We start from the raw sequence: 27146 nt of genomic DNA, 5'->3' as shown, positions 1-27146 counted from the left end.
CTCTGTTCGGGCCCTACGGGCTCTGCTTTCCCAGGACTCGAAATCCAGGACTTATTTCATGTCTTAGGTCAGCTTCTCCCACTCCGGGTTCAGCAGCTTTGCGGGAATATGGGGTGTGCGGTGCCAGTGCCCGTTTGTGTTATCTTGGGGGAAGGGGGGAAAAAGGAAAGGGGCAGCACCTCCCTTCTAACTTAGGCGCTCTAGACCCCGCCTTTCATGCATATGCAGATACACCAGTCTGGGCGCTCGCCCCGCCCCCTATTTACATATGTATGAAGTCTCCCCCTTCAACGACCTCTCGCGAACAGCGCGCCCCGCCTCTCCCTTTACGTAAGAAGGCTCCTGGCCCCACCCTCTCCCCGGAGCCTCTCCCCGTCTCCTCTGGACACGCCCCCTCGGCCACCTCCTACGCAAGCAAGTGCGCCGCCGGAGGTCGGCGGCGGCGCAGCCCGGACTTGCACGAAGGCCAGCCCGCCGGCTTCGCTGGCCCCGCCCCGGCACGTCCCGGCGCGCAGGCGCTGCCCGCCCCACTTGCCTGATTAGCATAGGGCGCTGGGCCACGCCCCCTGCTTTGCATGCGCACGGCCAGCCCCGCCCCCGCTGTCAGCTGGAGGAAGCGGAGTAGGAAGCGGCCGCGATGTCCTTTTGTGTCCTACAAGCCGCCGGCGGCGCCGCCGAGTGAGGGGACGCGGCGCGGCGGGGCGGCGCGGCCCGAGGAGGCGGCGGAGGAGGGGCCGCGCGCGGCCCCCGGCTCACCCGGCGCTCCGGGCCGCTCGGCCCCCATGCCTGCCCGCCCGCCCTGCCGGAGCCCCAGGTCCGGGGGCGGAGGGGAGCGCCGCTGGGGGGTGGGCGGGCGGGCGGGGCGCGGGGGCCATGTGCGAGCGCGGCTGGGAGGCGGGCGGGGGGCGGGTTCCAGGCGGGGTCCGACTCTGGGTCCGGCCCAGGTCACGGTCGGCACCCGGTCGAAAGCCAGACGGGGTCAGGGTGCGGGCGGGATCTGGCGTCCAGGGCTTAAGGCACCGGCCCGAGACCCGGGGCCAGTTCTGACTCGGGCTGCGGGTTCTGGCCAGGGTCGGGCTTGGGCTTCGGATCCAATCCCAGGGCAGGGTTCAGTCCGGCACCTGGAGCATGCCGGAGTCCCGGGGGCGGGCCAGGGTGGAAGATGGGAAGGGTTCCCGGTCGGGGAAGGGGCTTTGAAGACCACGTGGGGGCGCTCGAAGGGGCCTCGGGCCACCCTTCTCTCTGGGTCAAAGGTCATCGCACTGGCTGGGGAGAGCTTCCTCCTCCTTGGCGCTCCCCCATTACTTCCTGATAACCTGATAGAGGGCCCCCGCGGGCGGAGGGGGAGGGGAGACGCAGTAACTTTAGGCAACTTCCCGTAGGTGTGCGCAGGTTGGGGGGGCGGGCTGGGTGCCCCGTGGTGTAGGATTCTGCGGCAGCAGGAGTGTAAGAGCGAATGTGCGGAAGAGTGTGCAAGGAGGTGGAGCCGCGCCAGCGGGTGTGCCTGGGGCCAGAGGGGAAGATGTGTCAGGTGTGAGAGGTTCCGAATGTCTTTCCATAAGGGTCTATGCCTGTGTGTGTGGGGGGGGGCGTGGGGGGGGCGGGAATCATGGTGAGAGTGTAAGTGTATTTGTGAGCGAGAGTGTGATTATGAGCCTAGAGTGTGAGTTTGTTATGTAGTATGCACTTTAGGAGTGTGTGAAGGCAAATGGGAGCATGAGTAAGAGCTGGGGTTTGAGAAGGCCGTGTGAGTGTGAACTTGCTCAGTAGAGTGTGACCGTGTGTGAGCACATGAGGGTGTGTGTGCAGGTGAGGACATCTGAAGACCCAAGTGAGTGGTAGGGTGAGGGTATACGCACACCTGTGTGAGCACATGGACTGCCCTTTGGTGTGTATGTCTCTGTTTTGGCTCTTGAGTGGAGGATCCCCAGGTGTGGGGGAGACTGCTGAGATCACCAGCATCTGGAGAAAACTGAGAGATATCCCACTCTTGGCTGAGGATTCCAGATAGGGTTGAAGGGTGCTTGGGGGTAAGGTTTCCCTATTGCCTGGCCTGGGTGGGGTAGGGGTTTTCCAAACCTCCTGTAGGTTCCCAGGTGGGAGACCTGCTGTCAGTTACTGGCCCTAGAGGCTCTGGAGACTCTGTTCCTATGGCAACAGCTGGGGGGGGCCCTCTTCATGGGCAGCCTTCCTTGGACTCTGTCCCCCCTCCACCCTCTGGTTAGGCCTGGAAGCCTGCCTAGGCCTGGGGTTGGGCAACCAGGGTGACAGGGTGTCTCCATCCCCCATCCCAGCTCCTCCCTGTGACCTGACGGGTCTCTTCCCGCAGGTGACCAGCGCCATGTCCAGCCAGGTGGTGGGCATTGAGCCTCTCTACATCAAGGCAGAGCCAGCCAGCCCTGACAGCCCAAAGGGTTCCTCGGAGACTGAGACTGAGCCCCCCGTGGCTCTGGCTCCTGGCCCAGCCCCCACCCGCTGCCTCCCAGGCCACAAGGAAGAGGAGGATGGGGATGGGGCTGGGCCTGGCGAGCAGGGTGGTGGGAAGCTGGTGCTCAGCTCCCTGCCCAAACGCCTCTGCCTGGTCTGTGGGGATGTGGCCTCCGGCTACCACTATGGTGTGGCATCCTGTGAGGCCTGCAAAGCCTTCTTCAAGAGGACCATCCAGGGTGAGCCCCCACCCCATTCCTGTGCCCTTTGCCCTCTGGGCTTGGGGCTGCCTAACTGCTGCACTGCTGAGTGCCGTGGTACCACTTGGGGTTGGCAGCCTGGAGTTCCCAGGTCCTCCTATGTCCCAGGAATGCCCTTTCCCTTAAGAGTTAAATAAAGCCGCCAGGACGTGTTGATGGATCGTATGTGGGATGTGAGAGCGGGACTCAGGATGCCTCCTAGTTTTCTGGTACCCAGGCCCAGCACCTTCCACAGCAGCCCCTGCCTGCTTCTAAGCTTGAGTCTTCTGGCCGCTGCTATCCTCTCCCCAGCAAAGAACATGCCCTTTTTTGTGTTGATTTCCTGAAGCAGCCCCAGCACAAGGCAGGTTTTTATGGTTAACTGAGAGGGGGCTACATCATATTTCAGCATCTACCTTTAAAAAAACTTAGGGAATTCCCTGGCAGTCCAGTGGTTAGGACTTCTTGCTCTTACTGCCAAGAGCCCAGGTTCAAACCCTGATCAGGGAACTAAGATCCCAGAACCCACATGGTGTGGTCAGGGAAAAAAAAAAACACGATTATTAGGCATCCCTGCCAATAGTACTCAGTGAATTTTTCCACTCGGCATATCAAAATATGAGTGAGCAAGATGGTGATGTAAGAAGCATTATTTGGGATGTACCTGTTACTTATATTTTTATATAAACCATTGGTTACTTTGGGGCTATAATACATAGGCTTTTTCAGAGTGTTTCTTGACTGTCAGGCACCGTGCCCTGTTACATTTAAGCTCTGTTACCCCCCACAGCAGTCTCTAAGGTACTAGCACGATTATAACTGAGGCCCAGAGAGGTTTTCAAAACTTGGTTCAGGTCCCACGGGTAGAAAATGGCAGCAACAAGATTTGAACTTGGGTCGATTGAGGTCCAGAGCTAAGCTCGTAAAGGCCAGACTGTTGCCTCTGCTTATTACAAATAACTCCGGGCAGATGCCTCATGGCCGGTTGTGACATTCTAGCAAGTTTTGACTTGGCTGAGACCCGCTGGCCTAAAAGCTCCGTTCCCTTCTGGCCCTGCAGACCTGAGCCAGCAGGTCTGGGTTCAGATGTCTCGTACCCACCCTGGAACACTTGGTTCTCTATTGACAAGTATTTGTCGCGCATTAGCCATACACAGTGATCATTGTGGAGTATCTAGGTGCTGGAGCCTGCTAAATGTCTTACCTTGATTATCCCATTTTGTTCTCACAACCCACCTTTGTAGGAAGTAGTTTTTAATCATCCCAGTGTTACAGATGGGAAAACTTGAGGGTTGAGGGCGTAGCTGTGGGGCTTGCCCAAGGTCACCCACTTGGTAAGTGGCAGCCTCCAGGATCCTCACTCTTCATGAACTTGTGCTCTGCTGCCCTGGCCACTGTTCCAGGTGTGGGGACACAGCTGGGACTAAGGATCGCTCCTGTCCTCAGTTTACATCCCAGCAGAGGAGGAGAGAAAACAGTGAACTGAACACAGTTGTTATTAACAGCTGTGGTAAGTGCTGGGGGGTCAGGAGCAGGATGAGCCAGGGAACATGGCTGGGCCTGAGATGCTGGAGGGCCTCCCTGAGGAGGCGTCTTAAGCTGAAGAAGCCCAGGTAGGGTGGAGGAGAGAGCAGATTGTGAGGAGAAATTCACTTCGGGTATGTTGGCAGTTTGAGCCATTCAGTCCTGTGGTAGCCCAGGAGCTGGGAGGGCCACCGTGCATTCATTCAGCCAGACCCTGTTCCTAGCACTGGGCACAGTCCTGGCCCTCATGGAACTGGCACTAAAATGGGTAGACAGAACAAAGAAGATAAATATGTACAGATGTTGCATATTAAACGGTGCTAAGAGCTTACGAGAAACCATAAAGCAAGGGCAGGAAATATACAGCAGGGACAAGTGACCAGAGGTGTCTGTGGAGGGACTCTTGGCATTCTTACCCAGTGGCTGGGAAGGCCTCCCCAGGAAGGAGAGATCCGAAGGAGGTAAGGGAGCCATGCACCCTGAGGCAGGGCCTGTTTGAGGAACACTGAGTTGGCCAACAGAGCCGGGCAGAGGGCAAAGGGGATGAGGTCAGAAAGGTGGCGAGGAGCTGGGATGCAGGTCTCATAGCCCATGGGATTTACCTGGAGGGCTTTTTAAATTTATTTTTAATTGGAAGATAATTGCTTTACAGTGTTGTGTTGGTTTCTGCTGTACAACAATGGGAATCTGCCATAACCATACATATATCTCCTCCTTCTTGAGCCTCCCTCCCCCACACCTGGAGGGTTTTAAGTAGGGAAGGGACATGATCTGTCTTAGAGGGTTTGTTTGGCTTTAGTTCCTTGACCAGGGATGGAGCCCAGTCCCTCAGCAGTGAAAGTGTGGAGTCCTAACCACTGGACCACCAGGGAATTCCCTGTCTTAGGTTTAAGAGGATGCCTCTGTGTTGATAGTAACTGAAGGAGGCAAAGCAGCAGGAAGGGAGGTGAGAGTGACTCCGGTCAAGGGTAGAAACAGTTGCCAGGGGAGGAAGGGGTGGGCTTCTGAACGGATTAGGAGGTAAAGCCCACCAGGACCTGTCAGTGGCTTAGATTTGGGGTGGGAGAGGAATTATAAATGTCTCTTAGGTTTCTGCTTGAGCAGCTGGACAAATGAGATTGCAGGTTTTGGAGGGGTAGGTCGGGGGCTCCGTCTAGGACAAGATAAGTCTGTAGTGCCTTCTAGACATGCAGAATGCCGAGGAGGCAGTGGGATGTGTCTAGAGTTCACACAGGTCTAGGCTAGAGGTACAGATTTGAAAGCCTGGGTGAGATCACCATGGGAATGAGTCAGAGGAGACAGGTTGGAGGGCCCCCAGGGGGTCTTCAATGGAAGGAGTGTGGGCAGATGCACAGAAGCCCCAAAATAGCAGTGACGTAGGAGGAAAACCCAGAGTGTGGTGTCCTAGAAGCAAAAGAAGAAAAGTGTTTGTTTCTAGGAGGGATCAGCAGTGTTAGATGTTAGTAATAGAAGGACGAGAACTGACCACTGGATGTAGCAGTGTGGAGACCACTGCGGCCCTTGATGAGAACAGATCAGAGGTGTGACTTGACCAGAGGCTGGGGCCGGATGCCACCTGACTCTCCCTTGGTCCCAGCCCCTCCCTTGCCCAGGCTGGGATTCCCAGCCCAGCCGCCTTTCCCCTCAGTGCCCCGGCTTCCCTGCCCCATTCATAGCACTCCCGCTCTCCCCAGACCTGTGCTTGCCTGGAATGGCAGGGCTCTCCCCACTGGCTAGGCCCCCTCTGGGCCCCAGGAGGCTGCCACTGGAGCCCTGCCTCTTCCTTGGCAGGGAGCATCGAGTACAGCTGTCCGGCCTCCAACGAGTGCGAGATCACCAAGCGGAGACGCAAGGCCTGCCAGGCCTGTCGCTTCACCAAGTGCCTGCGGGTGGGCATGCTCAAGGAGGGTGAGCGCTGGCGGGGGCCTGGGTGAGGCTGGGGAGCTGGGTGCATGGGGTCGGGCCGGGTGAGGCCTGGGAAGTCCTGGATGACTGGGCTGGGCAGGTGGGCTCTGGAGAGCAGGCCAGCCCCAGCCCCGTGGACACAGCACTGTCCTGCAATTCTCAAGGGGTACGTCTGGACCGCGTCCGTGGTGGGCGACAGAAGTACAAGCGGCGGCCAGAGGTGGACCCACTGCCCTTCCCAGGCCCCTTCCCTGCTGGACCTCTGGCAGTAGCTGGAGGCCCTCGGAAGACAGGTGAGAACGCGGTGGGGTCCTTGGGGCTCTGGGGTCAGGGTGGGCAATGTCTGTCTGATGTCATTCATACGGGATTGTAGTTATCTTGGGCACTGGGACCCACGTCTTCATCTGTTCGTTCACTCATTTCCCTTGAGAAGTATTTACAAAGATACCCTTTTCTGTGTCAGACCTCGAGCAGTACAGCTGGGAACAGGGAAGGTTTTCTAATGCTCAGAACCTGTCCACAGACAGACGCTTTCCCTAGGAGATAGTGCGGCGTTTCCCGGAGAGAGGTGTCCGAGCCAGGCTGGCCAGTGGCTATTGAGGAAGGCCACAGGGGGACTGACTCTGGGAAGATGTTTGACCCTGAAGGGCTGGCAGAGGGATGAATGCCTGCCTCTTCCAACTGTCACTACAGCCCCGGTGAACGCACTCGTGTCCCACCTGCTGGTGGTTGAACCTGAGAAGCTGTATGCCATGCCCGACCCAGCGGGCCCTGATGGACACCTCCCAGCTGTGGCCACCCTCTGTGACCTCTTTGACCGAGAGATCGTGGTCACCATCAGCTGGGCCAAGAGCATCCCAGGTAGAGGGCCCAGGCAATGTGGGGCTTCCCTGGGTAGGCTGGGCCCTGCCCGGCTCTGGTGCAGTTGCTTAGCCAGCTCTGGTCCCCCTGCCCTCCAGGCTTCTCGTCGCTGTCACTGTCTGACCAGATGTCAGTACTGCAGAGTGTGTGGATGGAGGTCCTGGTGTTGGGTGTGGCCCAGCGCTCCCTGCCACTGCAGGATGAGCTGGCCTTCGCCGAGGACCTGGTCCTGGATGAAGAGGGGGCACGAGCCGCTGGCCTGGGGGAACTGGGGGCTGCCCTGCTGCAGCTGGTGCGGCGACTGCAGGCCCTGCGGCTGGAGCGCGAGGAGTACGTTCTGCTGAAGGCCCTGGCCCTCGCCAATTCAGGTGAGTCTGGGGCTTGTACTGATGGGTTTCTCCATCAGGCGCTTTCGTTTTTTACCTGTGATGGTGGCACACTCCCACTTTGCAGACAGGGAAAACAGGCTTAGGCAAGAACAGTGACTTGCTGAAAGTCACTAAGCCAGGCGAGGACAGGTCCAGGAAATGCATGCTGAATGCCCGTGGTTTTGTAGACAGGTGAACCACTTAGTGGGAGGGAAGGGGAAGGGGACCGGAGGTGGCCGTAGCTGAGGAAAGAGGAGTGGGCCCTGGCTCATGAGCAGGAGCAGCGAGTAGTGCTTCAGCAAATCTTGGTGTGGCTCCTCCTTGGGCCCCCACCTGGCAGTGCCCAGGTCGATGTGGCTCTGTCCCTTCTGGAGATGGCCCACGTCAACAGTTCTGTCATCTTGCCCTGCAGACTCTGTGCACATTGAAGATGCTGAAGCAGTGGAGCAGCTGCGAGAAGCTCTACACGAGGCCCTGCTGGAGTACGAAGCTGGCCGGGCAGGCCCCGGAGGGGGCGCTGAGCGGAGGCGGGCAGGCAGGCTGCTGCTCACACTACCGCTCCTTCGCCAGACAGCGGGCAAAGTGCTGGCCCATTTCTATGGGGTGAAGCTGGAGGGCAAGGTGCCCATGCACAAGCTGTTTTTGGAAATGCTCGAGGCCATGATGGACTGAGGCAAGGGGTGGGCATGGGTGGGGGTGCTGGCAGGACCCGCCCAGCATGGGGTCGGCCCCAAGAGGGCAGAGCTGGGGTCTGGGCAGTGCCACAGCCTGCTGGCAGGGCCAGGGCAACACCATCAGCCCCTGGGAGCAGGCCCTACACCCTCCCCTCCCCCCTCCTTGGGGGTGTTAGAAGCTGGGAACATGTGCGCCCAGGCTCTGGGCACAGTGCTGCCCCTCGCAAGCCATAACGTGCCCCCAGGGTGTAGGGGGCCTTGCGGAAGCCATAGGGGGCTGCAGGGGACATATGTGTGTTGGGGGGGTTGGTGGGCAGAAGCCTGATCTCAGGGAGGGAAGGGAGTGGAGGCCACAGTCTCCCAGTGGGTGATGCTTTTGCTGCTGCTTAATCCGACTTCCTCTCCAGAACAGAGAGGGATTTGGAGAGCAAAGGCTCCTGCTCCCTTTGCTCCTTTCTCATCATTTGCATTGGGCATTACTGCCCCCCCCCCACCTTGAAGCAATAACTCCAAGCAGGCTCCAGCCCCTGGACCCCTGGGGTGGCCAGGGCCCCCCATCAGCTCCCACCCAGTCTCCTCAGGGGGGCAGGGAGAGCACTGCCTCTATGCCCTGCAGAGCAATAACACTATATTTATTTTTGGGTTTGGCCAGGGAGGCGCAGGGACATGGGGCAAGCCAGGGCCCAGAGCCCTTGGCTGTACAGAGACTCTATTTTAATGTATATTTGCTGCAAAGAGAAACCGCTTTTGGTTTTGAACCTTTAATGAGAAAAAAAAATATATACTATCGAGCTCAAAAACACTGTGTGGTGTGTCACTGGGTAAGGGGTTAGGGATACATAGGATAGGACTAACAAACAAGATAACGTAAACAAAGCTTCACACAACCAGAGTGAAAAACCGGCGCCTGGCACAGTTTAAGTCTCCGTTTCCTCATCACTCAGCAGCATATTGGGGATGCCACGGCTGATGGGGAACACACGTCCCGACTCTGGGCATTGCAGGGTGCCCTCCAAGACCTCCACCTGCGGGAAGAGGGGACCAGAACTGAGCACTGGCAGTTGTCAAGTGTGGGTGTACAGCCAGGAGGCAAGCGATGGGCCGGTTCTCACCTCCAGCAGCACGTGGTGCATCTTTCTCAGAAATTCCTCGTTATGCTCATACCCCTGAATCGGCTCTTTAGGCACCTGGATGAGATGCAGCTGTGGGCAAGAGGCTTAAATCATCTCGGCTCCCCAGACGCTCGCCCTGAGGCCTGGTGTAAAGGACTGCAGTTAAGACTATCCCCGCCCCCCGCCCCAACCAGCCCCCCCGCCACCCATGGTGTGCACTGGGCTGGGGAGGTGGGGAGGAGGGTCCTCACGTGGTCCGCAGCCTCCAGAAGCGCCGCCCACTCCACTTTGGGTATCATACGCACTATGAAGTCGGGGTTGAACTCCACAGGGTTGATACGGACCTCCGTGGCCTGAGGGGCGCAGAGATTTAGTTATGCAAGGACCGGATCCCCGTTCTCCTACCCCCGCCCCCGGGAGAGGTGCCCGAGACGGCCGGTACCTGGAGACGCAGGGGGAAGCCTCGGGGCCCCACCCCCCGCACGTGGGAGCTCAGCAAGTTGTGGGTGAGCAGCCTCATGTCTACGCTGCCCACTCCCGCAAAGCCAGAACCGGAAGGAGAGTGGTCTCTCTCTACATCATTTCCGGGGCTGTCCCGCTCGATCCTATTGGACACCTGGGAGGAACGGAAACGGCGAAACTTCTGGACTTCCGGTGCTCGCTGGAGCCGAGGTCGGTTGGTATCACGCGCTGCTCCTGGAAGCATCTGGCAGGAGATTGCTATGGCGCAGATCCAGTGGTTTTGGCTGAGCTAAACCTCAGGTTGCTACAAATCATGTACAATGTAAATCATACTTAAGACTGCTCTAATGCAAAGGCCTTCGTGGAATGCAAAATAAATACGCTTTACTCCTACACAGGCGCCTGACACCACCGTCTCCTGACACTTGCTTGCGGTTAAGAAATGGAAATACTGTCCCAATCCGTAAATTACACAATCGAAACAGCGGCAACTCGGACTTGTATGCAAATAAGCTCCGCCCGCTCGCAGGCGCGCCGGAGATCCACCCCTAATACGGAGCTGGTCGGAAGCCCTGCCCATTCGTGCGCCGTCCACGCCTGCGCGTTGGCGGCGCCTCGCGGGTGGCCAGGTAACCTACGGCCCCCTGTTCCACTTTTTGCCGTCTTCCGCAGGATTGCGTCGTAGCGCTCCGGTTCCGCCCAGCCTTCTACCTCAGCCTCGAGGCGTGGGCGGGGCTGTTCTGACTTTATGACTCGGCATGCGTCTGGGGTGGTTACGCGTCCTGGGCTGCAGACCGGGCTCGGTGGTGTCCCGGGCGACCATCGTTGAGGGTGCGTCAACGACAGCGGCGGGAACCCGAGGGTGCCTGGAAGGAATCCTCGAGTGGACGTTTGGCGGGGTCCGAGGTTTCAGAAGCGCTGCTGTAGCCATGGCCCCGATTAAGGTGACCGCGGGCCCAGCCAGGCCTGACTTCTTTGCCTACCCGACTCCACTCATTTCTGCACGCCTCTTCGTCCCGCTTGTCTGGGGGAGAGTCACCGTCTTTATTACCTTCCCGCTGCCATAGAGGCTCCTCCCGCCGTCCGTTCCCCTTGTTTCCTTCAACAAGAGCCCGGTGGCTGCAACGATGTCGCCAGTTTTAGGGGTCTCGTGCCCCATCTCCTCTAACAGTTCTCAAGGCTTTTGGGCCTTCCCCTCGTCTCCCTGCCACACCCACTCTGGGACACCTGTGATGAGTCTCCACCGTTTTCAGGTGGCGTGCCATGGCTTCCCCCACCTATGGAACCATCTCCTTTACCCTTTTTAACCCCTATGCGTGTTCTTCTCCATGCCCTTCCGCTGCTTTTGTCACGTTATTGGGTATTACTCTCACTCCATCCTTTGAAACAGGTGATGTCTCTTAGAACCCTGTTTTGTCTCTCCCACCGCACCCTTCTGCTGAGTTTTTCAGCCCTCTTATCTTCTGGAACCATCCCCAGCTCCTTGGGGCTCCCCCTTGCTTCACAGTCTTCTGAGATCCCCTCCTTCTACTTCATCCTACAACCCACTGCTGGGTTTCTCCAGGCTCTACCCTCACCCCTGACTTTGCTCCCTTTGTCTACTTTTTCTGGCCTGTGAAGCCCGCACACACTCCCAGGAACACTGATCCCTCCCCCTTGAAGGGAGTCCTTCTGTACTCATATCTGCTGGATGTAGGGACCTGCCCTCTGCCCCCTGCCCCCTAGTCCTTCTGTACTCATATCTGCTGGATGTAGGGACCTGCACCCTGCCCCCCAGCCATCCCACCTTCTGCTGCCCTCCCATTTTTTTCTCGTCTTGATCAGCCGTGCCCGGTGTCCTCTCCCTCCGTGTTGTCAGGGCCCCCTCCTGCCCCTCTGTCTCATCTCTTTCCTGTAACTCACTTTGTGTACTCAACCTCTTGTGACACCCAGAGAGGCCGTTCCCTTTTTTCTGTGGTCACCGACTGGCCCTTAAGAGGAATAGGGCCACCCTGAAACTTGGAGGATGTGGGGTAACCAGGTGGTCGCAGGAAAGGGACCTCTGGAAGCTCCGACAGCGGTGGACTTCCCTGCCGGGTGTCAACCCGGGCTCCACGGGACCAGGCAGGGCTCCTCAGCCCTCTCTGGGCACCCCCACCCCGCCCTTGCGGCCCTGCCCTTGCCCTTACTTTGGAGTCCTTCTTTCTAGGTTGGAGATGCCATTCCGTCGGTGGAGGTATTTGAAAAGGAGCCAGGCAACAAGGTGAACCTGGCAGAGCTGTTCAAAGGCAAGAAGGGAGTGCTGTTTGGCCTCCCTGGGGCCTTTACCCCTGGTTGTTCCAAGGTGAGGCCTGCGCTTCTGGGCTCAGCAGTTGGGATCTTGTGTGTGTGTTTGTATTGTTCACGAGTCCCGCAGAGTCCTGCTTAGTCCCGCGACAGCTTGTACCAATGGGATGTAGGTGATATGACAGTTAAAGAAGCATATCAGGTTTTTAAGAAATAAGTTGTGACTGTGCGTGTAGGGATGTAGGAGAAAAGGTGGTGCAACGCCTCTCATTGATCCTGCTGGGTGACTAGACAGGGCTGTGGAAGGGACTTGGGACTCAGGTAGATGAGGCGGTCCTGCTCGTGGGACGTTCACGGTCTTGAGCGAGGAACACTTGAACTTGGATCCGAGCTTCTTAGTTGTTGCTGTTTAGTCGCTAAGTCGTGCCAACTCTCTGCAACCCCATGGACTGTAGCGCGCCAGGCTTCTCTGTCCAGGAGATTTCCCAGACAAGAATACTGGAGCGGGTTGCCATTTCCTTCTCCAGGGGATCTTCCTGATGCAAGGATCGAACCCACGTTTCCTGCATTGGCAGGCGAATTCTTTACTGTTGAGCCACCAGGGAAACAAAAAGGAACTGTGGCTTACCCAGTTCTCATTGTCTGATGAAAGGGGTCGGTGTCGGGAAATGAAGAGGGCTTGGAGACAAAGGGTGGGCTGAGGAGCAGAGGCTGTTACCCACTTGCTGACTCTGGTTCTCCTCCCCAGACCCACCTGCCAGGGTTCGTGGAGCAGGCTGACGCTCTGAAGGCCAAGGGGATCCAGGTGGTGGCATGTCTGACCGTTAATGATGTCTTTGTAACTGAAGAGTGGGCACGCGCCCACAAGGCAGAGGGCAAGGTGAGCTGTGGATCCTGTAGGGGATCTGGGGCCAAGGTGGAGATTTTTTTGTGACTTTTGCTTTCTCCTTAGGTTCGGCTCCTGGCAGACCCCAATGGGACTTTTGGGAAGGTGAGTGCACTCCCAGCCTCCATCCTGAAAGCAGGGACTTGAAGGGAGACGGCCAGTGTGAGGAGCGGCTAGGGGACTGGCCTGTTCTGGGCGTTCCTGACCTTTCCTCTGCTTCTCCTTTCAGGAGACAGATTTGTTACTTGATGATTCACTGCTCTTTCTCTTTGGGAATCACCGACTGAAGAGGTAAAAGTGGGAGGGTCCCCCTTGGGGGGTTCGCCTGCTACCCCACCTGTCTCCATTGTCAGCCTCCAGGCCCAGGCTGTTTGACGTGGCCCGGCCCTTCTTTCTGGCAGGTTCTCCATGGTGATAGAGGATGGCATCGTCAAATCCCTGAACGTGGAGCCAGATGGCACAGGCCTCACCTGCAGCCTGGCTCCCAACATCCTCTCACAGCTCTGAGGCTTGGAGCCCAGATATCCTCCTCCGGCCCTTTCCTGTTTTACCGGGCCAGTCGTGGGCAGAGGGCCCCAGCCTAGCCTGTGATCACTCAGCTGAAATCTTGGCCAAATTTCTGCAATAAACACTTCTGGTTTATGTCTGTCTCCTTGGTTTTGAATTGCTGCTTTGCCCAAGGCCAGGCCTCACTGACCGTCCAGCTGTGAGGGTAGTGGGCAGAGGCTGAAGTGGGGACTCATAAAGGACTCTGACTTAACTTAGGCAAGTCAGAGAAGGCCTCTTTAGGGAGGTGTCATGAAGCATCCATCTATAAGCTGAGAAAGGGCCAGTGGTCCTGCCGAGGGAGCTCCTCCGGAAGGCTCTGGACTTTCCGAGTTTGGCTAGGGCCCGTAACCGTTTGCATTTGATACCTGCATGATGGCCAATCTCATTTTGACTGCAGACCTCAGGGTAGAAACTGGCCCAAGGCACCCCCCCCCCACCCCCTCACCTGGGCATACCCTCAAATTCTGCTGAACCCCTTTTGGGAGCACCCACATCCCAAGAAGGGCCCCTGGCACCTTGGGACCATCTGATGGGCAAAAAGGGCTCCATCGGCAGAGCTAGTGCTGGTTCAGCCCCAGGGGTGGGAGGTGATGGGTGGTGCAGGGTCCCCGTGGCAGAGTCTAGGTGAGCTGTGGAAGAGAGGAGACGCTGGTAAGGCTGGCCCTGCGGTCAGTGTGTTGTATGTTGTTAGGGGCCAGGAGTCAGGGAGGCTAGCAGGGCTTGAGGCCTAGGAGCATTCTGTCTGCAGGCCTTGCCCTTGGGCCTCTGCCTCTTGGCCTCGGGAAGCCCTGTGCTTGGAAGCAGGCTGATTATTAGGCACCAGCTGTGTTTAAGAGCTCACAGTCTAAGGAGGGGGCAGATGCTTGAGGTATGCTAAAAATCCTCACAGGATCCTGGGCATTGAGAACTGTTATACCACAGAGAGGTTAAACAAGTGGACCTGGCTCCTCCAGCCACGTAAGAGGAGTTTGGATTTGAGCCAGTCAGTTGGCCTCGGCGAGCTTTATAGCCCCGCCCTAGGTCCCTTCAGCACCAGGCTCTAAGGGGTTCTCCCTGCCCTTCAGGCCATCTGGGGAGCCTCAGGGCAGCTCAGAGCTGGCTAAGGCAGGCTAAGAGATCTTAGGAAAGATCAAGGAAAGGCATTTTGGAGGACACAGTCCTTGAGGCAGTGGGGCTGGTGTGCCTGGTGGTGGCAACAATGTAGCCATAGTTACAGAGGGCGGAATAGCCCCAAGGTGGTGGAGCACCTGAGTGAGGGGATGCTAGGAGGGCAGAGGGGCCTTTGAAGCGCTGTAAGCTCCTTACATTTTACCCTGCGGGCCCTCCAGACCAGCGAAGGATGTCTGTAGGGCAGTGACCCGTCAGATTCATACCTGGACTCCTCTGTGCAGGTGGAGCTGGACAGGGGCAGGCGGGAGACCTAGAAGAGGTCAGCGTGGGGCAGGATTGATGACTGAGTGTCCAGGAGGTGGGGGCTGGGACAGGGGACCTGTGGGTGTTGGAAGGGTGAGTCCAGGGGCCCACTTGGCTGGAGGTCTAAGGGGTGGATGGTTTGGGGAGAGGAGGGCCCTCGAGAGGGGGCCAGCCTACCTGCAGGGGTCCCAGCTGCTCAGCCTGCCCACCCACTGACCTTTGTCTCCTCAGTTCTCTTCCACAACCTGTCACCCCTCAGGAGTCCTGGGCTGGGGCAGGACAGAGGGCTGACCACACCTCCAGCTTCCCATCCCCTTGTGAGCTGTCCCTGCCAAGCCCTAGGTCACAGTGCTGTCCTGGCCTGGATGGCAGGAAGGCCCTCTCTTTCTGGACACCATCTCTCAGTTCTCTTGTCGTACAGATGAGGACACAGAGGTGTATGTAGACGTCCCCCCACGGTCACTGTGTGCACCCTGGTGAGTGGTCTGGAGGCTCCGGGAGCCTGAGAGAGAAGTGAGCGTCGGAGCTGGCAGCTGGGCTCTCGGAGCCTGGAGTCTGCTGGCCAAGTGGGCCCCCCGCGGTCCAGCACCCTATTCCTCTTCCCAGCAGACCTCAGGCCACCCTGGCAGCTCCTCACCATCAGGGCAAGCCCAGTCTCCATCGATGCCACTCAGCTGCTTCTGTTCCTCCACTCCTGACCTCATGTCTGGACAGGCTGAGGTCCAGTGAGGCCTCTGAGAGGAAGCGTCCCCTCCAGGATCTCGTTGCCACTGGCTGGGCCTTTACGGCAGGGGAGGGCTCTTCTAGGCCCGAGGTGACCCCTTTGGACAGCATGATGGGAGTTGGGTGTGGGTGGAGGTGGGCCTTCGGTCTTAGTGGCCCTGGCTGCTGGCCGTGGGGCTGGGGGTGTCTTGTGAGCTGCTCCAGGTGCAGGAGTGCTTGAGATCAACCATCTCATGGTGTGCAAATCCACCTGCCAATGCAGGGGACATGGGTTTGATCCCTGGTCCAGGAGGATCCCACATGCTGCGGGACGACTAAGCCCCCATGCCACAACTACTCAAGCCCACCTAAGTGGATGTGACCCTCCTGGGCTGTTGGTGGTCAAAGAGCCAATGTTAAAATCAGTCAACAAGACCTCCAACATCTACCTGACATGGTGGTGGTGGTTTAGGCACTAAATTGTGTCTGATTCTGGTGACCCCATAGACTGTAGACTGCCAGGCCTGCCCTGTCCATGGGATTCTCCAGGCAAGAATACTACAGTGGGTTGCCATTTCCTTCTCCAGGGTATCTTCCCAACCCAGGAATCAAACCCGGGTCTCCTGCCTTGCAGGCAGATTCTTTACCAACTGACCTACAAGGGAAGCCTGTTTACCCTAATTATTCCTTTTAATTGTACAAGTAAAGAGGCAAGTTCAGCCATCCCTGGGTACCTGTGGAGGACTGGCATATCAGTAAGTAAAATCTAGATAGTCAAGAATATTGCTCAATATCAGTGATTCTGAGCCTTTTCTAGGCCAAAAATTCCTTTGAAGTATTGCTAAAAGCAATGCCTCTTTCCTTACAAAACACACATCTGAACATGTGTGTACACACATGGACACCTACATGCTCTTGAAAAGTTTCAAGGAACCCCTATGGTCCTACCAGAATTCCAGATGAGCCCCTCCCTGACCCGGGAAGCATCATAGCAGAGTGGGTCACCAGACTTCGGGCTCAGACCACCTGTGCATCCTGGCCTGCTACCGAGAAGCTGGGGACCTTTGGGAGGCTATTTAGTTTTCCTTGAGCCCCATTTCTCTCATCTTTTGTTAAAGTTCGTTTATTCTTGGCCGTGCCGGGTCTTCGTTGCTACTCGCAGGCTTTTCTCTAGTTGCGGCAAGGCAAGCCGGGGCTGCTTTCTGGTGCTGGTTCTCACTGTGGTGGCTTCTCTTGTTGCGGAGCATGGGCTCTAGGGCGTGCAGGCTTCAGGAGGTGCGGCTTCCAGGCTCTAGAGCACAGGCTCAGTAGTTGTGGCAGCATGCGGAATCTTCCCGGACCAGGGATCGAAACTGCGTGCCCTGCATTGGCAGGCGGATTCTTAACTGCAGGACCACCAACGAAGTCCCGACCCTACTTCCCTTATCTTTAGAGTGGAAATAATCCAACTGACCTCATAGGGTCATCGTGGGGAACACATGAGACAATTTACGTAAAGCATTTGGTACAGTGTTTAGTACACAGTAAGTGATCAATAAATGATTGTAAAAAGAAAAAGAACCCCTGCTCTGCACCTTGCAGCCTGCATATTGGTAGGGAAAGAGCTGGGAGGCAGCAGAGAGGCCAAATCCCAGGCCTGTCCTTGGTGATTACTTTCTGTGGCTCCCTGGGCCTCAGTTTCCTCATCAGTATAATGGGGCTAGTGATGCTGTTAGGGCAAGGCCCCCAGTATTCTCCTTAGGTTGCCCAGCACTCGAAGGCTCACTTGAAGGAGCTGGGACGATATCTCGGGGGAATCTTTGTCATCTCTTAGAGAATCAAACCTGAGCTGATATCAAGAGAGGGTTGGAGGGGGTCCCAGCATCTCTAGCCTAGAGCAGGCTTGGGCTGCAGCTGTGCAGGCACCATGATTAGGAGCCCTGGAGGCTACTGGCCCCGGGGGAACACACCCTGCTGATCTGGGTTGGGGTTTAGCCGCACAGGCATCAAGGAGTGACAGAGAACAAGTACGTGTGTGTGTGTGTGTGTGTGTACTGCTGCTGCTGCTGCTAAGTCGATTCAGTCGTGTCCGACTCTGTGACCCCCATAGATGGCAGCTCACCAGGCTCTCCCACCCCTGGGATTCTCCAGGCAAGAACACTGGAGGGGGTTGCCATTTCCTTCTCCAAGGCATGAAAGTGAAAAGTGAAAGTGAAGTCGCTCAGTCCCCGTCCGACTCTTCCCAACCCCATGGACTGCAGCCCACCAGGCTCCTCCATCCATGGGATTCTCCAGGCAAGAGTCCTGGAGTGGGGTGCCATTGCCTTCTCCTGTGTGTATGTACATGTGTGTCTATAACTTCTAGACAAGTTTGAGTAATATCTGTGTAAGTGCACAGCTTTTTTGGTGTTCACAAACATGCATGTTGTCTGCTACGTTATTTTTTTCCGCTTATGTAGGATGCACTGCCTGACGTGCAGGATCTTAGTTCCCTGACCAAGGACTGAACCCCTGCCCCTTGCAGAGGAAGCAAATGAGCCTGAACTACTGGACTGCCACGGAATCCCCTGCTATGTTATTACTATTAGCACCAACTCTTCCCGTTTGAGCTTGGGATTTTTTTTTTTAATTTAACACAGATAAGGTAACCTGCTTAACATGTGTTTTGGGAAGAAGTAAAGAAGTACAGGGAGGGAGAGAGAAAGCTGTCTTCTCTTCAGCGTCTTGGATATTGGTCCCCACTGTTTCAGCATAAACTTGACTGTGTGCTGTGCTGTGCTTAGTCGTTCAGTTGTGTCTGACTCTGCAATGTCATGGACTTAGCCCACCAACCTCCTCTGTCCATGGGATTCTCCAGGCAAGAATACTGGAGTGAGTTGCCCTGCCTTCCTCCAGGGGGTCTTCCTAAACCAGGAATTGAACACAGGTCTCCGGCATTGCAGGCAGATTCTTTACCATCTGAGCCACCAGGGAAGCACGTTTGACTACTGTGGTTCTGAATTAGAACTAGACTTTTCTTGAGAGTGATGTAAATACCAGTGACTTAATATAGAGGCTTAGCTCACAGACATGCAGAGGGAAGGTGGATAACATAGGGCTAGTAGGGCAGCTCCATGATTATTCCCAACCTGTGCGCATTTTGTCTTGTTGCTCTGCCATGTTAAACAAGGGACTTCTACCTCACAATCCAAGGTGGCTGCTTGAGTTCCAGCTATCACAGTCAAAATCCAGCCAGCAGGATGGAGGAAATGGGGAACAGGAGATAAAAGTCCCCTACTAGCTGTCGACTTAAAAAAAAAAAAAAGACAAAATGTGAGAGTTGTGAGTTAAGTTTTATTTGGGGCAAAATGGGGACCGCGGCCCAGGAGACGGTACCTAGATAACTCTGAGAAACTGCTCCAAAGAGGTAGGAGGGAAGGACAGTATATATGTGATTCTGATGAAGGAAGAGTACATGCAATCAAACACATATTTTTTCTAGAAGGTTTCTGTCAGTCTGATGAAGCTTTCCCGCTAGTCACGATAAACAGTCATCACCATGAAGGATTTTAGTGCTTTTCTAGATATGAGGAGACAGGGGAATTGGGCTCATAAAATCAGCTCCTGAAAATATCTTAACCATCTGGAGACCTGTCCTGCCAGTATTTCCCCCCAAACACAGAGTGTCTCATTTCTGCTCTCCGCCCTAAACTCCTTTCAGGGGATGTTAAAGGTCAGCAGCTGCAGCAGCACAGGATCGAATCCTGGAAGAGGTAGATGGCAGGCACCCACGTCAAGTGCCAATTCGTAGCTGCCACAGCTGTCTTTTAAGAAATTCTTCTGGGGCTTCTCTGGTGGCTCATTGGTAAAGAATCTGCCTGCCAGTGCAGGAGACGTGGGTTCGATCCCTGATCCAGGAAGAGCCCACATGCCATGGAGCAACTAAGCCACGACGGTTGAGCCCATGTGCAGTAAAGTCTGTGCTCTGAAATAAGAGAAGCCACTGCGACGAGAAGCCCATGCACCACGAGTAGAGGAGGGCCCGTACAGCAGTGAAGACCCTGCATGGCCAAAAATAAATAAATTTTAAAAAGGAAAGTTTTTCTGGAAGCTGCCATGTATTATTTATGCTGAAATCTCATTGGCCAGAGCTTAGTCACATGGGAAACATTGATTTTATTCCACACTGTCTTGTGTCTAACTAAAAAGGCCATGATTCTGTTATTAAGAGAGAAAGGATTTGGAGTGGACAACAAATAGTGTGGGCCACATGGGGGGATTGCCTCTGAGCAGAGACTTTAGGGGCTTCATGGCCTCCCAACGGACAGAGTCACTTTCTGGCTGCTTCCATCGCCTTGGCAAGGGCACATACTAAGCTGTCCTAGGGACTGAACTCAAGCCCCTCTGCAGTAGAAGCTTGGAATCTTAACCATTGGACCAGCAGAGAAGTCGACAGATGAAGCTTTTTTTGACATATAATTCACACATCATAAAATTCACCCTTTAAAAATGAACAAGTCAGTGGTTTTCAATCTGTTCACCAAGTTGTTCAGCCATCACTGCTACTGAGATGGGTTTTTAATCTCAGTGACTTCACCCAAGATGAAGCTGATGCTTATCTCGCTGAGCATCGCAGTGCATGTGTGTCTCTGGGTACTTATGAAAGCAGGTCTGGACTTTCAGGGGTTCCACTTGCCCCGGTGAACCCTCAGCATCACCCCAGTACCGTGCATCTAGCCACTGTTTGTTGAGAGTCATCTCCGCACCGGGCATCGTGTGGGGCTCCGGGACACAGCAGTGAATATGCTGGGTATGAGCCCTGAGAGCACCACTACCAGACATGACTCCCAGCACAGGTCTCTTGGTCTGGGCAGCACCAGGGCAGCTCTGGTTCCCACCTCCGTGCGCTTACAGTCTTGGAGAGGGCACCAGTAAGCACTCCAGGTGAGTGCTTACTATCAGTGTGGTGAAGCTTCTAGGGAGCAGCACCAGTCGGGTCGTTGGGGTGTCACAGAAGGACCCTGCCCATTACCTGCCCTTCCCATGGGGGAGAGAAAGGGAGAGAAGGACTTCTAGCTGCAGCCAAGAAATGATTAGGCGGACTTCCTTGGTGGTACCATGGATAAAAATCCACCTGCTAATGCAGGAGACATGTGTTCGATCCCTGGTGTGAAAGATCCCACGTGCCACAAACCAGCTAAAGCACATGTACCACAGCTACTGAGCCTAAGCTCTAGGGCCCAAGAGCTGCCCAAGAAGCAGGCCCAAGAAGCCCACCTGCCTAGAGCCCGTATTCCACCACAAGAGAAGCCAGCGCAGTGAGAAGCCTGTGCACCGTAACGAAGAGTAGACCCTGCTCATCGCAACTAAAAAAAGCCAGAGTGCAGCACAGAAGACCCAGCGCAACCCAAAATAAAATAAAAAATGGAATTTTTCTTTTAAAGAAATGGTTAGGCGATAGCCAGGTGAGCAGAGGTGGAAGCCCATTCCACCTCTGAGGTGGGAACAGCCTGTGTAAAGGTTAAAGGTGAGGCAGGTGAGAGAGTCCCGGACTGAGCAGCCCAGGCGAGGGGATTCTGTCCACAAGCACGGCTGGGTGCTCTTGGTGGACATCTGCGCGTCTCCGGGATTTGGTTAGGAGCAACATCAGACACATTCCTGATTTTGTTTCCTCCTGGGCTCCTTCCTGGGGGCATGTTCCCAGATGCCGAGAGTGCCTGGGTCAAAGGGCGCTGATGGTTTTACTGGTGTCTGGAAACCCCAAGGCCGTTTTAAAGAGCCAGTTACTTGTCTTGTGGGGACGTGTTCTTGTGTTCCTCTCCCCACAGTGCACCAACCCGTTTTACCTTCTGGATTTATTTTTTCCTTGCTTAATGAATATTTAATGGTACCTTGGCGCTGTCTTTGATGCGTGCGTCTTTAATTATGAGGCAACCTCGGGGCTTGGTGCTGGGCCTCTCTGTGCTCACTAACCGGGCTCTGGGCTCCAGCCTTGCCCTCCCACCAGGCAGCAATAAGGCAATGGGGATGGCAGTGTGGTGGTGGTGGTGGGGGAGAAGCAGCGGCTCCCAGAGGGAGGCCTTGTGTTTACCCTCAGTCACCCTGCCGACGCTCACACCCCTCTGAGCCTCACTTTCCACATCTCTGAAACAGGAGTTCATTTGTTCAAAACCACTTCCTGGCTGCGTGGCCTGAAGCAAGTGACTTAGCTTCTCGGTGTTTGGTTTCTTCATAAAAAGGGGATGGTAATAATAGGATCATATTTTATGGCTGTAGAGGGGCTTGAACACATCATATGTGTTCACACTGATGAACACGTATGAAGGACAGAGCTGGCGTGGGCAAGTTGTCAGCATACGCTGTCACCGCCCTGGACAACCCCACGGCGTCCCTGGCCTTGGGAGCTTCTGTTCTAGTGGGGAGCAGATGGAGCAAACAAGGACAGATGCAGTGGAGGAAGTCTACGAGGGGAGGACTTCCCGGCGGTCCAGTGGTTAAGAATCCGCCTGCCAATGCAGGTGACACGGGTTCAGTCCTTGGTCTGGGAAGGTTCCACAGGCTGCGGGGCAGCTAAGCCCGGGCACCACAACCACTGAAGCCTGTGCGTCTAGAGCCTGTGCTCTGCAACGAGAGACGCCACTGCGAAGAGAAGGCCTCGCAGAAAGACTGGAGTCTCCTTTAGAAAGGGAAGATCTCTTCTGAGAAAGAGGCCATTAAGGACGCCAGTAGGGTGAGAAGGGGCAAGACAGGGGAGGCAGAGGGTGTGCACACGTGTTGGGCAGACAGGGTTGTTCCAGGCTGAAAAGTGAGAGTGAAAGTCGCTCAGTCACGTCCAACTCTTTGCAACCCCAGGGACGGACGATACAGTCCATGGAATTCTCCAGGCCAGAATACTGGAGTGGGTAGCCTTTCCCTTCTCCGGGGGATCTTCCCAAGCCAGGGATCAATCTGGGTTGGGAACCAGCTGAGTCATAAGGGAAGCCCAAAGATACTGGAGTGGGTAGCCTATCCCTTCTCCAGTGGATCTTCCCAACCCAGGAATCGAACCAGTGTCTCCTGCATGGCAGGCAGATTCTTTAGGGGAACAGCAAACTCAAAGGTGCTGAGGGTGAGAGAGAGACTGAGGAAGCTGGAGCAGGTGTGCAGCTAAGGAGGTGGGTGGGGGAGCGGGTCGGGTGTCGAGCTGGGGCTGTTCTGCAGGGCCTCAGAGGTCATGGTGAAATTCTGGAAATGGACTCAAAGTCCAGTGGAAGGGTCATGAGCCGGTCGGTGTTTCCCAGCAGCTCCTTGGGCATGGGTGGCATCTACCAGGGGGTTTGATGTGGGAGCCAGGCGTGGTGAGAGGCTTGGGGCAAGGCAGGGCCCCCAGGAGTTGGGGGGGCACCCTGGGGAGAGGAGGGAGAACTGTCTGAGGGTCAGGTAGTGGGGGCTGGGCTGCACCAGGCCCTCTTCAGTGCTGGGGCCACACTCTGAGTCCCTGGGCACCTGACCCGTGCTTGGCAGGTGGCCCTGGACCTCACCTCCCTGGCTCTGGCTTCCCACTGCCTCCTCCCACCTGGGCAGCTCGTTTGGGCCACAGCCCTGAGCATTTCTGCTCTTGTCCAGCTCTGGCTATTTCCACCCCTAAATGCACAGTGGGAAAACCACCCCTTCCCAGACACTTCGGTGGGAAGGAGGGCATCCCTCAGACCCCACACCAGAGGGCTAGGTGCCCAGAAGTCCCTGGAGGCTGTTTTAGGATTTTAGTTCTTGAGCCTGGGGCCCTTACTATCTGGCCAGGGAGCTGGGCCCCAGCCAAGCCGCTGGGGTGCCAGGCAGGGCATTGGGCCTGCCACAGGCAGGGAGAAAAAGCTGCTCTCTGACTCAGCCCTGGTCGGTCCTGGGCTCTGGCTGAACCTGGTTACCAGCTGCCCTGGGCTCACTGGCCTCTACTTCCCAGAGGTCCAGAACGCTCCTGCCTCTGGCCTTTGGGGTCGGACCAGGGATACCCAGAGAATTCAAAGCCAGAGGGGAGTGGGGGTCCTCCTCTGTGCAGCTGGGGAAGCTGAGTCCCGAGGGAGGAGGTTGCAGGCAGTAGATGATGTTGCCCATTTGTGCATCTGTCTGTCTCTGCTTCTTGCCTGTCTCTTGGGTCCACATGTTGGCAGCAGTGAGCACCAACCCCCTTAAAAACCTCCAGAAAAAGATATTTGAGAAGAGCAGTCATTATGGCCCCAAAGATGCAAATGTTTAAAATCTTTGTCAATAAGAGACAGTTGACTAGAAAAATGATACAGATGAACTTATTTGCAAAGCAGAAATAGAGACCAAGGGGGAAAGTAGGGGATGGGAGGAATTGGGAGATTGGATTGACATATATGCACTACTATGTATAAAATAGATAACTAATGAGAATCTACTGTATAGCTCAGGGAACTCTACTCAGCGCTCTGTGGTGACCTAAACGGGAAGGAAATGCGAAAAGAGGGGATCTACGTATGCGTATGGTTGACTCACTTCGCTGTACAGCAGAAACTAACAACACTGTGAAGCTACTATGCTCCAATGCAAATTAATTTAAAAAGAGAGAGTTGAAATGATGATGGGATAACATCATGGAATACTATGCAGCCATTCAAAAGACCGAGGCCAACAGTTCTGAACAGAAGAGAAGCAGATTGGGAAATATATTTCAAAGCATGGAGGTGCTCACCCACGTGTGGTCGGGACCACAGCTGATAGACTTGGGCAGCTGCCTCTCCGAAAGAGCACAGAAAATGCTAACGGGGCCTTGGGGACTGGGGTTAGGCGTGATGAGGGGGAGAATGACTTAATTTTTTTTCTCCCTATACTAATGTATTCTTGAGATATATATATGTACACACATATATAGATATACACACAAATACACACGCATGCATTACACACATATACACACATATATACATATACATGTATACACACATATACAGACATATACGCATATATACCGCACATATACTCACAGACATGTATACAGAATATATACATATACACGTATATACACACATATTCACATATACACACATACATACATATAAACTCATATATACCACACATATACACACATGCACATATACACACATATATACATATACACATCTATATCTATATAGTGGGGGTTTCCCTGGTGGCTCAGACGGTAAAGAATCCTCCTGCAATATCGTATATATATATACATGGCTGCACCAGGCCTTGGTTGCACATGCAAGGATCTTCAGTCTTCATTGCCGCATGAAGGATCTTTATTTGCTGCATGTGAACTCTCAGTTGTGACATGTGGGATTCTAGTTCTCTGACCAGGGATTGAATGCCAGGTCCCCTGCATTGGGAGCATGGAGTCTTAGCCACTGGGCCACCAGGGAAATCCTTCTTTACATTTTGATCATGCACCTGAACACTGTTTTAAAAAACATTAAAAAAATATTATTTGCCTGCATCAATTCTTAGTTGTGGCGCATGGGCTTAGTTGCTCCAGGGCATGTGGGATCCTAGTTCCCCAAAAAAGGATTGAACCCATGTCCCCTGCATTGCAAGGCTGATCCTTAACCACTGGACCACCAGGGAAGTCCCTGAACAATTTTTTAAAGGAAGAAGCTAGCCTAAGGATGAGGATAGCCAGCCTCTGATGAGCATCCCTCAGTGGTTAATTAAGCCTTGAAATCCCAGGATCTTGCTGTCTGCTGATGAACTTTCTTCCTCCCCCGTGAACCTCCCTCTGGCTGACTCAGCTGAACCAAGTCATAGAGCCAGACTGAGAGATTGACGTGCAGCCGGGCATGTCCAGGGTGATGAATGTGAGAGCAATCAGCGAGAGCAATGGGGTGACACGGCCCAGGCCTCCAAGGAGGCTGGAAGAAGGGTGTGACTCAGTGTTGAGCAAGGCAGGGGCCCTTGGCTGCGGGCGCCCCGTTACCACAGTACCACGCTTGGCTAACCCAGAGCAGGCGCTTTGGAGAGATTCCTGGGCTGGAATCCCTGAGGGATGCATATAGGTGTAAGATTCACAGAGGGTCAAATCTGGACGGATACTTGATATTATTAACACTAAAGATAATAATCACACCAGGGACCGTTTAATGAATGCTTAGGCCGGGCACCAGCCCGTGGAATCCTTGTTAACAGCCCTCTGTGAGGATTATCTGCATTTCCAGATGCCTCTAGGGAGGCTTAAACAACTAGATGTTCTCTTAAGTTTCCCATTGCCCAGTCAGGCTACAGCCTGAGAGCTGTGTGACTTTGGGCATGTTATTAACCTCTCTGAGTCTCGCTTTCCTCCTCTGTGAATTGGAGATAATCCACAATCCTTGTTTCATAACCTAGTCCTACGCAAATAAGTCAGTAATTGTAAAATACTTGTAATCAGGACTGGCTCGTGATAAGCCCATGTTTTCACTATGACCCCGCAAATCCAGAATGTCAACAATTGTAAAAGCTGCCACTAAAGAACAGAGGAATGCTGCCAGTTAACTATGTCCCAAGGCTCTTTTATCATTAGACTCTTTATTTTATACCTCCCGAAGGAGCTCTTTTTGCCTTAGACATAGATTCTCATCATACATAATTCGAATGCACACATAAAAAGGAAAATAGAAGCAAAGTAGTTTATGGTGTTCAGGAAACTCCTTCACATTTGGAATCTGAGGCGGGATGTCTGGTGTTTCCCTGTCACCGCCTCTTGTGAGGTATCCAGAATCGAGAGAGCACTGTTCCCCACCATCCCCCCTCCCAATTCATAAGTCAAAGTGTGAAAGTGTTAGTCTCAGTCCTGTCCGACTCTCTGAGACACCATGGACTGTAGCCCACCAGGCTCCTCTGTCCACGGGATTCTCTAGGCAAGAATACTTGAGTGGGTTGCCATTCCTTCCCCAGGGGATCTTCCTGACCCAGGGACTGAACCCCCGTCTTCTGCATCGCAGGCAGAAACTCACAAGTAGCCATTGGAGTCCTAAGCCAGCCATGCAGGACAGCAGAGCAAGCTGACTCTGGATTCCTGCTTTGGGAGTGTTGCTGACAAGTCTGGTTCCCCTCCACTGGGAGCCGGCACCATTTGGAGCCTGGGGTTAAGAGTGCTCTGCTCTTGTCTCCAGGGTTTTCTTCCAGGCTGCTGACGCCCTTTCTGCAGGGTTGGATGCTTTTGGAGTGTAGACACGTGCAGGCAATGACAACAATGTCAGGACTGCCACCAGCTAGCCAGCGACTCTACCATGTAACCCGACTTTAGAGATTGAAATGTGAGAAATAAAGTGTCTGGAAATCAATGAAACATGAATAATTTCTGGACTTCACACTTCCAGCTGCCACAGAACCCTTGCACATTCTGCTTGGGCCTCTGGGAATGCCCTTCCTTCATCCCCACGTCACCTGCTTAACCCAGTCATCCCTGATCTCAGCTGCCCTGTCACTGCCCTCCTCCCCCACCATGTGTCTCCTGATCATCCCACTGAAGTCAAATCCCTTACCTGTCAGTGTATGTAGCACAGCTGCAACGTTACCTTTTGGGTGTGTGTGCAACTTTCTGCATAGCTGTCTCCCCAGCGTGCTGTGCATCCCCCGGGGGCAGGGACAACATGACTTTTTACTACTTCTTGGTACCCAGCAGTGTCCCACGCGGCGCCCCCTAGTGAGCAGTGGGGGAACTGGGGTATCCTCCTGGTTTATCCCCAAGACATGCCGCTGGTCTCTGCTTTGAACTGCGTCCCTCAGAGGCTGGATTCTAACCCACTTCTTTTACAGATGGGAAATCAAGGCTTGTGAGGTCACTAGCACATGGAGTAGATGTC

At 54.8% G+C, this 27146-nt stretch overlaps 3 protein-coding genes across 5 annotated transcripts; 2 read left to right on the top strand and 1 right to left on the bottom strand.

Annotated features, from left to right (window-relative positions):
* Positions 1-593: 593 nt before the first annotated feature.
* ESRRA (estrogen related receptor alpha) lies at positions 594-8798 on the top strand. 3 transcript variants are annotated; one of them, XM_086384356.1, is made up of 7 exons: positions 594-814; positions 2330-2666; positions 5982-6098; positions 6260-6388; positions 6789-6956; positions 7055-7324; positions 7737-8798. In XM_086384356.1, the coding sequence occupies exons 2-7, from the start codon at positions 2342-2344 to the stop codon at positions 7994-7996; spliced, it is 1269 nt and encodes a 422-aa protein (XP_086240482.1). In that variant the 5' UTR covers positions 594-814; positions 2330-2341; the 3' UTR covers positions 7997-8798. The 3 variants fall into 3 exon arrangements, with proteins under 3 accessions (XP_086240482.1, XP_086240480.1, XP_086240483.1); XM_086384354.1 differs by having other exon boundaries at positions 606-814; positions 6636-6956; XM_086384357.1 differs by lacking the exon at positions 594-814 and adding an exon at positions 1228-2030.
* On the bottom strand, positions 8744-9657 carry TRMT112 (tRNA methyltransferase activator subunit 11-2). Its single transcript, XM_086384362.1, has 4 exons — positions 9553-9657; positions 9362-9463; positions 9111-9200; positions 8744-9023 (listed from the first exon to the last, which is right to left on the bottom strand). The coding sequence occupies exons 1-4, from the start codon at positions 9628-9630 to the stop codon at positions 8916-8918; spliced, it is 378 nt and encodes a 125-aa protein (XP_086240488.1). The 5' UTR covers positions 9631-9657; the 3' UTR covers positions 8744-8915.
* Positions 9658-10171: 514 nt separating this feature from the next.
* Positions 10172-13365, top strand: PRDX5 (peroxiredoxin 5). Its single transcript, XM_086384361.1, has 6 exons — positions 10172-10516; positions 11761-11895; positions 12586-12717; positions 12790-12828; positions 12953-13014; positions 13125-13365. Exons 1-6 carry the CDS (start codon positions 10331-10333, stop codon positions 13228-13230), a joined length of 660 nt encoding a protein of 219 aa, XP_086240487.1. The 5' UTR covers positions 10172-10330; the 3' UTR covers positions 13231-13365.
* The last annotated feature ends 13781 nt before the right edge of the window (positions 13366-27146 follow it).

Source organism: Bos grunniens, chromosome 29 (assembly GCF_055505025.1).
Source record: "Bos grunniens cultivar Pamir isolate PY7600 chromosome 29, Bosgru_T2T1.0, whole genome shotgun sequence".
In the NCBI taxonomy this organism is placed as follows: domain Eukaryota; kingdom Metazoa; phylum Chordata; class Mammalia; order Artiodactyla; family Bovidae; genus Bos; species Bos grunniens.
The sequence above is the reverse complement of the archived record's forward strand: the minus strand, read 5'-3'. Positions and strand labels throughout refer to the sequence as shown.

Coding starts and splice junctions, on each gene's coding strand:
- PRDX5 (XM_086384361.1), top strand. CDS start 10,331: ATGCGTCTGGGGTGGTTACGCGTCCTGGGCTGCAGACCGGGCTCGGTG. Junction 10,517..11,760: donor TAGCCATGGCCCCGATTAAG/GTGACCGCGGGC, acceptor CCTTCTTTCTAG/GTTGGAGATGCCATTCCGTC. Junction 13,015..13,124: donor GGGAATCACCGACTGAAGAG/GTAAAAGTGGGA, acceptor TCTTTCTGGCAG/GTTCTCCATGGTGATAGAGG.
- ESRRA (XM_086384354.1), top strand. CDS start 2,342: ATGTCCAGCCAGGTGGTGGGCATTGAGCCTCTCTACATCAAGGCAGAG. Junction 6,099..6,259: donor GGTGGGCATGCTCAAGGAGG/GTGAGCGCTGGC, acceptor GCAATTCTCAAG/GGGTACGTCTGGACCGCGTC. Junction 6,389..6,635: donor TGGAGGCCCTCGGAAGACAG/GTGAGAACGCGG, acceptor CGCTTTCCCTAG/GAGATAGTGCGGCGTTTCCC.
- TRMT112 (XM_086384362.1), bottom strand. CDS start 9,630: ATGAGGCTGCTCACCCACAACTTGCTGAGCTCCCACGTGCGGGGGGTG. Junction 9,464..9,552: donor GCTTCCCCCTGCGTCTCCAG/GTACCGGCCGTC, acceptor TGCGCCCCTCAG/GCCACGGAGGTCCGTATCAA. Junction 9,201..9,361: donor TTCTGGAGGCTGCGGACCAC/GTGAGGACCCTC, acceptor TCTTGCCCACAG/CTGCATCTCATCCAGGTGCC.